At 40.5% G+C, this 11,487-nt stretch overlaps 1 protein-coding gene across 1 annotated transcript; it reads left to right on the forward strand.

Annotated features, from left to right (window-relative positions):
- Positions 1-204: 204 nt before the first annotated feature.
- Positions 205-11,254, forward strand: LOC116262776 (probable linoleate 9S-lipoxygenase 5). The gene is made up of 9 exons (XM_031642272.2): positions 205-824; positions 5,595-5,884; positions 6,834-7,074; positions 7,893-8,234; positions 8,335-8,420; positions 8,873-8,980; positions 9,257-9,561; positions 9,761-10,024; positions 10,246-11,254. The coding sequence occupies exons 1-9, from the start codon at positions 506-508 to the stop codon at positions 11,015-11,017; spliced, it is 2,727 nt and encodes a 908-aa protein (XP_031498132.1). The 5' UTR covers positions 205-505; the 3' UTR covers positions 11,018-11,254.
- The last annotated feature ends 233 nt before the right edge of the window (positions 11,255-11,487 follow it).

The raw sequence follows: 11,487 nt of genomic DNA on the forward strand, positions 1-11,487 counted from the left end.
AAAACATACTCTTTCTTATTAAAGATATCTAAAATTTCGCAATCTTTTTTATTTTTTATTTTTTAAATGTATATTTGTTGAGTACACACCCCGATGCACGCAAATCCATATTGGAATAGTCTTCGAGCAAGGAATAGTCCTCCAGCAACACAGTCAGAGAAACTCATCTAAGTGGAATCCAAAGGGAGCAACTTCGTCCGCAGTACCAACTTGACCACTGAACTCGGAGAAAGAGAGATCGGAGAGAGAGAGAGAGAGAGAGACAGAGGGCTACTACCTTGACCAATTATAATCTGAACTCTGAGAAAGAGAGAGAGGGAGCGCAGCATCACCTTGACCATCGAAGGCCTGAATTCCAAGAAAGTGATCGAGAGACAGAGAAAGGGATACTTTTCCAAGAAGGAGTTGAAGTTGTCTTCTCTTGTGGTGACGACGCGGCAGATCAAGGGAAGCAGTCTCTGATCAGCTTTCCGCTGCTGTATTTAAAGGATCTCGACTCGGGGAAATGGGGTACAGCAAACAGCAAGAGCAAGGCAACACTGCATCCATAACCAACCACATAGGGACGACACCGGAGCCGGAAAAGACGTCCTGCCTTTCGTTTCTCGGCGCCGGATTGCAGGCGGTGTGCTGCGGAGGGAACAAGAGTAAGAAGAAGAAGGAGACGAAGATGGGGAATATCAGGGTGGAGGCAGTGGTGGTGCTGCAGATGAAGAACGTGCTCGACTTCAACGACTTCAACGCGTCGTTTCTCGACGGGTTCAAGGAACTGCTGGGCCACCGCGTCTCCCTCCAGCTCGTCAGCGCCGTCCAGGCCGACCCCGGTGAGCACGTCCCTCCCCTTCTTCTTCCTTCTCCAAAATCCCTTTACTTCTCTGCCTCATCTTTTCTCCATTCCCTTTCTTGGAGCATTTCTTCCATTTCACTTTTTTCTGGCCTTCTGCGTCGCGTCTGGATCGTTTTCGTTGTTCTTTTGCTTTTAGTGTTCACGCTTTTCCTTCTCCGTCTTAAATTCTGTTGGCCTTTGCTTTCACTTCTGCGCTCTGCTTGTCTACCTGATTTACATTTACGTAAATGGTACATGGAGGACCGATTTTCCAGAGAGAGAGAGAGAAAAAAAAAAACAAAGAACACATGACACCGGTCGTCTGCAGTTGGTGTTTTCCTCGAGACAAACTATTTTATGTTCTCTTGGATTTCAAATTTTTAGTCCGTTTTTTTACAGAGAGAGAGAGAGGGCGCCGTGCATGAATGGCAGACATGGATGCTGGTGCATGTGAATTATATGAAGTGCAATAGGCAGCCATAAATGCTCGTTTCTTCATTTGCCGTTCATGGCAGCTACCCCACTTTTCTTCTCTCCCTCTGTTTCTCCACTTTGCAGTATACACAATGCATTTCACAGACCAGCCTGATGCCCACTTTAGAAAAGTTATTTCTGCTTGTCTTCTCATCATTGGAATTTTGGAATTTTGTTCCATGTTTTCCTCCATGGCATTCAGGAGAGAGAGAGAGAGAGAGAATAAGAAGGGGAAGGTACCAGACTTTAGATAGATAAGGCCATAGGTAGTGCTCATAGGAATGGAACCTATCACCTCCTCTGCCCTTTAACAACTCCATGACACACTTTGTAATTTTTAAACACCTTAAACATCTACAATAAAGACAAAAAAAAAAAACAAAAGAACTTATTTCTTTACAAAATAAAAAAATTCAAAAATGACACTCATGAAAATCGAACTGGACACTTTTGGCATCCACCAAAAAGAAAGAGAACTCAATTTCCTTGGGAATGAAGAAAACTTTGAATACAAGCGGAAGGTTCCGGTCCTAACGAGAAGGATAACTCTCTTTACTCTTTTTAGGTTGATTTAATTTCATTCGGCCCTGGACTAAGCGCTTTTACCTTATTTTCCAAATAGAGCCTGATATGATGTCAGACTTTCTGTTAACAAATCTCCTTCAGGCGCCTACGGTTCAACTCGGTCATTTTTAGCGATATTTAATTTTACTCGTTCTGGTAGGAACGTGCTTTTCTGCCTTGGTGACCGAACGAATGATGTGTTGAGTTTAGTTGTTTCGAAGTTTAGTAGGAAGGATTGCCTTAAATGGTGGTGTTCGCTTGGCTATTTATAACCTTTCGAAAGCGTGATTTTGAAAATTAGGAAATTAGGTACAAGTTTGTTTCAACCATTGGCTCTTTAAATGAAATCTCAACTTCTCTTTCAATGCCCAACAGTATTTTATTCCCGTGGTCCATTTCTAGGTTTTATTTTGTAAACGAGGATGCAAGACACTTTAATTGACGGGTGTCACGCTCTTCACTTAGTCCTGAAGCAGTCTGATTATTCGACTTATTTGGGTCCACCTCTCCAATTTTATCCTTAGAAAAGGGTTTTTTCTTTTCATCGTGCTGATCAAGTTCTTGCTTTTATACAGCATATAATGAACCTCCTTAGATAAAATTGAATTAAAATTGTAGGACCTAACAGGGGCCTTTTGTTTGAATTTTAATGCAAGGAAACCTAAAAGTTGGAAAAAAATGTGCAAATTACCTTTCCATCTTCTTACATGTATTATTTGCTTATAAGTAATTGCAAAATATTTTAATCCTGGCCTATTTTTATTTCCAAATTCATCCTTCACCTTTTTTTTTGTGTGTGTGCTTAAGGCTTTTGCTACTTATTTTAACCACTCTTCGTAGCTTTTGTTTGACGGACAGCTAGCAAAGTAGATGCATGTGTTCCTTGGAAAAGCCTTTTGCAGAATCTTGTTTCCTTTATTTAAAAAAAAATAAAATTGAAGATGTTTATGTAATTTAATTACAAGAAACTGGCCTTTTAGAGCTATTAATTCATCAATAGTATTGGATAGAAGTTTCGGCTCTCTAGTGGGTCTCCTTTGTTCGTCCAAAAAATAATCTAAAGAAAAGTACGTCGATAAATATGAAGTGAGAGGATCACTGTGTTGGTAACACTGCACTTGAACATGAAAAATCTATTATTTAACAAGTTTAAGCAGAGAAGATGAGAGGAATCTCATGGATTGAGAAAAGCTTATAGTGAACGGACAAGAATGTTGGTCTCTAAATAAGCTTTTAAAAAGGAACCTCATGTGTTGTATTGTCCTGTTCGCTCAATTTAATGCTTCAAAGTTTGTGGAAAGAAGGGCCGTCTTTGGGGAAGGGAAAACAGGAAAAGTGTCCTCGTGTAGGCCCATTGGAAGATCTGCCCAACTGCCGAGTGGATCATTTTTGGCATGAGTATTAATGAAGTTCAGAAATAAATCTCAACTAACGGGCAGATTCTTCTTCATAAATATTTAAATTAGTCTGGTTTATAGGTGTCCTCGTGTAGGCCACTCTATATTTAAGTTCTAACTTGTTGTCCGACTTAGAGTTGCGTTATATATATTGACCAAGCAAGAGTGCAACTAGAGGGCAGGCTGTTTAGTAATTTAACAAGTATCCGACTTAGAGTTACGTTCTATATATATATATTGACCAAGTAAGAATGCAACTAGGGGTCAGATAAAGTAGTATATTTCTAGCAGGCTGTTCAATAATTTAAAAGTATCCGACTTAGAGTTACGTTATATATGACCAAGTAAGAATGCAAGTAGAGGGCTGATAAAGTTGTATATTTCTAGTAGGCTGTTTAATAATCTAACCGATGTGTTCCAAAAAAAATTCAGGCCATCATGTGTTGTTTCCCTTTGGATTCTGCATGCCGAGAACTTGGGCCTCAAAAGAACAAGGTTGCACCGACCTGGCGTGGGTCTCACCGTAACCTGGACCCCAACCCGTGTGCTGATACCGGCCAAAATTCAAACCCCGATTCTGGATAAGGGACCATATATCCTTTTACCCCCTAAGGTTTTTGTTATCTATAGGAACACAGATGTTTTTATAGAAATTAAAGTTTCACCGCTGGTTAAAAAATTAATTCTCAACTAGATACATGGGTTTATTAGCTTAAAACAGTGGCAGAGCCAAGTATGGCTGATGTGTGTACTTGCCCAAGCCAGCCTACAAAAATTACCTTATTTTTATATTGATTCGATTCCGCCTTAAATTTTTCCTTATTTACAATGAGTGCTTCTTAAAATTTAAAATTTAATTCTAACTCCGCCATTGGCTTAGAGGTGTTTGCTATGTTACCTATCCATGTTCGTGCCCTTTTCAATATATTACAAACCCACGCATGTTTCTTTTTAAATGTTCAAAATATAGGCAGGTTTTTGAGACACACTACAAGACATTAATACGCATCATTTATTTCATGTTTTTTTGTCTTTTTTTTTTTGGGTAGTTGGTGAATCGGCACAAATGTTCGTAAATGAACGTAATAGAGGTGCATTATTATTTTTGTTGTCATAGTGGCAGCTCACGTTTTTGGCCTTCAACTGTACATTTAATGGTTTTTCTATGAACTAATTCAACAATACAATGATGATTGTGGGGCTACTCTAAGTTATAAGTCATCCATACTATGATATTCATTAAGTAAAATTTTTAATATTGACAGAAAAACATGTGTCAGCTTTCAAAATTATTAAAGACAAACTTTAGTTTTTGAAAAATTTCGTAGACATTCTTGGATTTTTTGAAATGGCATGCTCAAATTTAGACAACTAGCGCTTCAAAATTAGGCACTCACTTGAATTTTTAAAAACTTCCGAAACGATAGTGCTTCAGTTTTTATCATGTGTAAAAAAGAATGCTCATGGGCTGTCAAGAAATTTCATATTACTTAATTATTGTCTCGCAATGGTACGTATAGTAATAGATATGGGGGCAAGTGTATGATCGTGGCCCTACGGAATAAAAATTTCAATGCATGTAACCTTGTTTAATGCATAAATTACTTTATGAAATACGTGCATTCAATATTTGTGTACATATTAATATAATATAGGAATTATTTTATATTTATAAGTTACTATCACATCTCGATTATCATATCCCATGAATAGGAGCCACATGGGGGCAGCCTCACTAAATATGTTTGTTTTTATACTATTGTTTGTACGTATAAGTGCTCTTAAAAGAATTGAAGGCATTGAAATTAGTGCTCCACCAACCAATCATATTGTTTGTATTTTACGAAGGAAGAACAACGTGTTCATGAAGCTTGATTGTTGTTTCCCGGAAGGATGAAACTTTTCTATTGTCCAATGAAACTTAATTTGACGGTTTGGTGCGACGACCATTGTTCCATTGACCGGGAAGTCGTTTGGTGTCCCGATTTGCAATGACTGGTTGGAGAAAACGCATCCCTTGGCAGGACCCACTTTTGTCTGGGAGTCGAGCCCTCACCTTTCCCTTGCCTTTAGGCTTTAGATCTGTGTCTAGTAATGAGATTTACATATATTTTAACTTCCACAGGTTTTACCTTTTACATTATATGCTCTAGGTTCGGCCGTTTGAGCTACGCCTCTCAGGGCGCCTCTTGTCTCTCTTACTGATCGGGATCGGGAGACAACCAGTCATTTTCGAACAATCTCTTTCTCATACTGAACACCCCATAAGTGGCTAATTATATGCTAACATGGACGTTAAGTGCTTAAGGTGATCGGTCGTGACATGTTTGCAGAGAACGAAACGCGGCCGAGAGTCGGAGAGCCGGCGTTCTTGGAGGATTGGCCGAAGCTTCCGGCAGCAGTTGCCGTCGGCGATACCACCTTCAACGTGGAGTTTTACTTGGACGAGGAGTTTGGCGTGCCCGGAGCAGTCATCATCAGGAACCTTCATAAGAGCGAGTTTTATCTCAAGACGGTGACGCTCCAGAACGTGCCCGGCAAAGGGAAGGTTCACTTCGCCTGCTACTCCTGGGTCTATCCTGCCGACAAATACAAGTACGACCGCGTGTTCTTCGCCAACCAGGTATGGAATTATTTGTCATCAGTATATATATCCTGGACCTGAATGTGTATTTGAAACCTGAGTTTAAATCTCAATCCGACTGTACACGCCCTAGCACGACAATTTCAACTTAGTGGCCAAACAAAAAATATTTGAATGAGGGATAGTAATACTTTAATTTGCAACTTCTTAAGAGGCAGTCGACATTTCAACAAGTAAAATAGATGAGGTTTTAACATACATATAAATAATTGATGTAGACACTGGTGTGGGCAGTTGACCACACACCAGCTTCCATGTGTTTCTACCACTGCTTCACCTGCTGGTAGCTTTTTGACAAAGGAGCATTTCATTTTTACCATTCTACTAGCATTCTACCGCTCATAAAAGAGCCAAGGTTTTCATCAAGCCCTTATCTTGGAAGATGCCATCTCCCTTTGGGTCCCAACTTGAGCGTCCCCAGGAGAGCCAGTCACATCGGCTCCGTTTGCTTTAACGCCAAGCAAACGGGCGAACGACCCATAATGTAGTTACTGAGAGAAGCATTTTGGAACAAAACTTTCTAATAATTTATGGCGGCAAGACTTAAAAGAGAGAAGATGTCTCCTCTTGTTGTCCTTACCTCCGAAAGTCTAAAGCTGCTTCAACGCAAGTGTTAACTTATTATAGGTCAGCTAATACATTGCTTCCACCCTAGCTAGATTAATGACGGGACTGCCAGTCCTTCACCATAAAATGGTGGATAATGTCATGCCCTAAGCAAACAAGAGTTGGTTTGTATCAGTGGTGGAGCTACGCATAAGTTATATGTGGGCAGTTGCCTACACTAACCCCACAAAAAGTTTTTATTTTCATATTTGTATTTTAAAAAAATTGTTGGTTTATATAGTGACGCCCCTTAAGATCTAACAGTTCATACAGTGTGACTGTTAAGTTTGAGTCTTCAATCTCATTGTGGTGATGATTGCAGAGCTATCTTCCAAGCGAGACACCAGCGCCATTGAAGACGTTGAGGGAGACGGAACTGATGCACCTGAGAGGAGATGGAAGGGGCAAGCTTCAGGAATGGGACCGGGTCTACGACTACGCGTTCTATAATGACCTCGGCGACCCGGACAAGGGGGAGGACAAAGCCCGACCCGTTCTTGGTGGGTCTGTGGAGTATCCCTACCCGCGGAGAGGAAGAACCGGCCGCCCGCCCACCCAGTCTGGTACGTACCTTTCCTTGATCCTTTGGGATGTCCAGAACGGCCACGTTCAGTTTCCCGCAAAAGCTGCAGCCAGCACTACCGAGTTTATGAATTTCATTATTACGTCGCTTCCTATTTACCACTAACGTGGTCCATTTGAAATGTTGCCACTGACATGGCCATTACAATCCATCAAGCAAATTACTATTCCTTTAGCTTATGTGAACATTTTTTTAGTAATCATATTTCCCGCATTTCCAAAGTTTTTCAAATGTCTTGTGCATTCTTGTACTCTAGAAAAATCTTAATTCAAAATTAAACTTTTTCTCAAATGGGTTTAAGGTTTGCGACATTGGTTTTTTAGGTGAGTAGAGGAGAAACATTCCTCCTAAAAGTAGAAAGTTGAAACTCCTACTCAACCTTTTATTTCTGTAGAATTTGTTTAGCAAATTGATCAAAATATGTAACTATTTTATGAACAAAAAAATAAAGATTGAAACAAATTCATCAAACACATTCAAAAGTGTAGTACATTTATAAAACAATTATAAACTATTCTATTTAACGAACGAGCTTCTTTCACAACATTGGGTTTTAAAAAAGCATGCCATGTCTCTCTCTCTCTCTCTCTCTCTCTCTCTATATATATATATATATATATATATATATATATATATATATATATATATATATATATATATATATATATATTGGTTGCATCATTCTATACAACACTTGTCTATCATCCATGCAGCACGGAAGGAGATATATGCCAAATTGTGTGAGAAATGGTTTGCTAGAAGAATTAAGCTGTTAACATCTTTTAATTTCTATAACAGATCCAAAAACAGAGAGCAGATTGTCCGTGTTGACCAGCCTCGACATTTACGTTCCACGAGACGAGCGATTTGGGCACCTGAAAATGTCCGATTTTCTTGCATATGCTTTGAAATCCATAGTGCAGTTCCTGGTCCCTGAATTGAAAACCCTTTTTGACAAGACCCCGGACGAGTTCGACACGTTCCAAGATGTGCTCAATCTTTACGAAGGAGGCATCAAGCTGCCAGATTCCCCTGCTCTTCAAAAAGTTAAGGACATGATTCCGTTGGAGATGATCAAGGAGCTGGTTCGCAGTGACGGGGAACAGCTCCTCAAGTTCCCCATGCCTCAAGTGATTCAACGTACGAAAATTAAACTCAACATGCTAGGTTTAATTTGTGGATGTTCCTCCCTTTGAATTTCATGTTTTCTCATAATCTCACTACATTGTTGGACATTTAGATGACAAGAGCGCATGGAGGACAGATGAAGAGTTCGCAAGAGAGATGCTTGCTGGTGTTAATCCCGTTGTCATTCGTCGCCTTGAGGTAAATGATTTGTGTTCAATCCTAGAGTCTTTTAAGTGGTCGTATGGCAAAAGTTACACAGTGTTCCATGATACTTAGATTTGTAGAACGCGTGTTCTACTGATCCATCAATCTACCCAATCTTTGAAATATATTCATGACATACTCATATAGTGCTCTTGCTACCAAGTAATCAGTGTCCAGTCAATGAGAATTTATGTATTACTTATATTTTCACGCTGTTTCAATGGCATTTCTAGTCTAGGATACGTGAGATCTCCTTCAGTATCTCTTAAATTAATAATGAACTAAAGAGCAGCAAAAAACAGGATTTTCCACACAAGACTTCTGTCATAGAGATATACTAACTGTGGCCTATAAAAGATTCAATATTTTTCTTTTTTACCAACTTTTATTGGTGTTTTTGTGGATTTGGAAACAAATTCATTTTGGTTTTGATTTTGTTCATCCAGGAATTCCCTCCAACAAGCAAGCTTGATCCAGCAATTTATGGCCCGCAAAAGAGCACGATAACAGCAGAACACATAGAGAAGTTCCTGCAAGGCTCGACAGTTCATGAGGTATTACAGAAACTTTAGATTCCACTTCATTAAGCTTAACAGTTCATGAACTACTTAGCCACCACATTCATCATGGCCCAATATGACCTTATGCTAATGGAATTTATGCTTAGCCTCTTGATAAATTTTTGCTGCCTCTTTTTGCTGCATATGGAGAAGAACATCTATACTTTATTACCATGCACAAGACTTCTCAACATAGTTAATCACTTCATTCTTCATGAGAAAACACAGGGACTAGGCTAACGCAGTTTCATTATGTTTTTGTTTCATTAGGCCTTGAAGAAGCACAGGCTCTTCATCCTGGATCACTACGAGGCGATCATGCCTTATGTTAACCGAATCAACACCACAGGCAACAAGATCTATGCTTCGAGGACGCTGCTCTTCCTCAAGAATGATGGCACGTTGACACCCTTGGCTATTGAGCTCTGCTTGCCAAACCATGAAGGTCAAGACCATGGTGCAGTCAGGAAGGTCTATACTCCAGCAGATGAGGGGGTTCAAGGCTCTATATGGCAACTTGCAAAAGCATATGCTGCTGTGGATGATTCTGGCTACCATCAGTTGATAAGTCACTGGTAATTGCCTTACTTCGTCCTTGAATGTTTTTGCATGTTTTGATTGTTTCTCCAACCTGCCAGCATGCATGCATGGCCACATGCACACACATCTGTGCCTTCAAGCAAATGTCACATGAATGGGCACATGCTTACTTGCAGAGTTATGCATGGATTAATGGAAACTACGAGCTAATGAGACAGCTAAAATAAAATGCAGGCTGAACACACATGCAACGATGGAGCCATTTGTGATTGCAACCAATAGGCAATTGAGTGCGATACACCCGATCTACAAGCTACTGCAGCCTCATTTCCGGGACACCATGAACATCAACGCGCTTGCGAGACAGATCCTCATCAATGCCGGCGGCGTACTCGAAAAGACCGTCTTCCCAGCAAGATATGCCATGGAGATGTCTGCTGTGGTTTACAAGAGCTGGAACTTCACAGAGCAAGGCCTCCCTGCTGATCTTCTCAAAAGGTATGAATAAGAGAAAGAGAATGGAACTAGATGCAGTTAGAGATTATTTGACAATTGGATGTAGCCACAAGAGGTTATTTGACAATTAAGAACAAGTCATGACACACTTCTTAAATCAGAACAGATTCAGATTCATAAAACAGTTAAAAACAACATTTCTTGCCAAATGAGCACTAAAAGATGTGAGTATAATACTTTCTCATGTTCTCTTGTTTGTGCAGGGGAATCGCCGTGCAAGATTCAAGTAAGCCTCATGGTCTCCGCCTATTGATCGAGGACTACCCATATGCAGTGGATGGCCTGGAAATATGGTTTGCAATCCGGGACTGGGTCCATGACTACTGTTCCATCTACTACAAATCAGACCATGCCATCCAGTCCGATACAGAACTCCAGGCATGGTGGCATGAGGTCCGATACGTTGGACATGGTGACAAAAAGCACGAACCCTGGTGGCCCAAGATGCAAAACCTACATGAGCTCGTCGAGTCATTGACCACCATCATCTGGGTGGCGTCGGCTCTCCACGCTGCGGTCAACTTTGGCCAATACCCTTATGCCGGGTACCTTCCAAACCGACCAACATTGAGTCGGCGGTTCATGCCCGAGCCCGGGACGAAGGAATATGCCGAGTTGGAAAAGGACCCCGAGTCGGTCTTCTTGAAGACCATCACTGCCCAGATGCAAACTCTGCTAGGGATCTCACTGATTGAGATCTTGTCCAGGCATCCGTCGGACGAGGTCTACCTTGGCCAGAACATTGACAAGGAGTGGAGCGGTGAGGAGGAGGCGCTGGCCGCCTTCCACCGGTTTGGGGACCGACTCGTGCATATTGAGAACCGGATAATGCAGATGAATGGTGAATCGGATAAGTGGAAGAACCGGAACGGACCGGTACGGGTTCCCTACACCCTCTTATACCCAAACACATCTGATTTATCCGGGGTTGGAGGATTGACTGGAAAAGGGATCCCCAACAGTATCTCCATTTAGAGAATGCATCCAATTCTCGGCTTCTTGGAGTGTAGGTTGGTTAAAGGTTAAAAACGTGGTTCATGGCTTCTTGAATTTATGAATGTATTATTTTGTAATAAAGGGAGGGCACAGACCAGCAAAGAAGTGTGCATAACGTTTTGTATTCATTCGTGTTATTATTGTAAGTGTCCTCCCAACTAAAGTGGTCATTGTATTTTAGGTTTTTTTTTGTCTTCAATAAAATGATCATTACTACGCCAAAACCATGTCCGGCTGTTTTTCATATTTGGCTTAATTAAAGTGCTTCCTTGTACCATGAGTAGGGTTAACAGATTTGATTAGAACACCAAACAGATCTGAAAAAATAAAAAATTTAATGTCCAATTAAATCGGATTGGACTCAGATTTAAGAAATGACATCCAAAAGGATTTGAATTCGGATATACATAAATATCCAATTAGATTTGGTATAGATGTGGATCAGTTTA

The sequence above is a fragment of the Nymphaea colorata genome, chromosome 1 (genome assembly GCF_008831285.2).
Source record: "Nymphaea colorata isolate Beijing-Zhang1983 chromosome 1, ASM883128v2, whole genome shotgun sequence".
In the NCBI taxonomy this organism is placed as follows: domain Eukaryota; kingdom Viridiplantae; phylum Streptophyta; class Magnoliopsida; order Nymphaeales; family Nymphaeaceae; genus Nymphaea; species Nymphaea colorata.

What these genes read in the sequence shown, in the direction of transcription:
- LOC116262776 (XM_031642272.2), top strand. Translation starts at nt 506, where the DNA reads ATGGGGTACAGCAAACAGCAAGAGCAAGGCAACACTGCATCCATAACC. An exon ending in CGCCGTCCAGGCCGACCCCG is followed by an intron (nt 825 to 5,594) that starts GTGAGCACGTCC and finishes ACATGTTTGCAG; the next exon opens with AGAACGAAACGCGGCCGAGA. An exon ending in CATGCCTCAAGTGATTCAAC is followed by an intron (nt 8,235 to 8,334) that starts GTACGAAAATTA and finishes TTGGACATTTAG; the next exon opens with ATGACAAGAGCGCATGGAGG.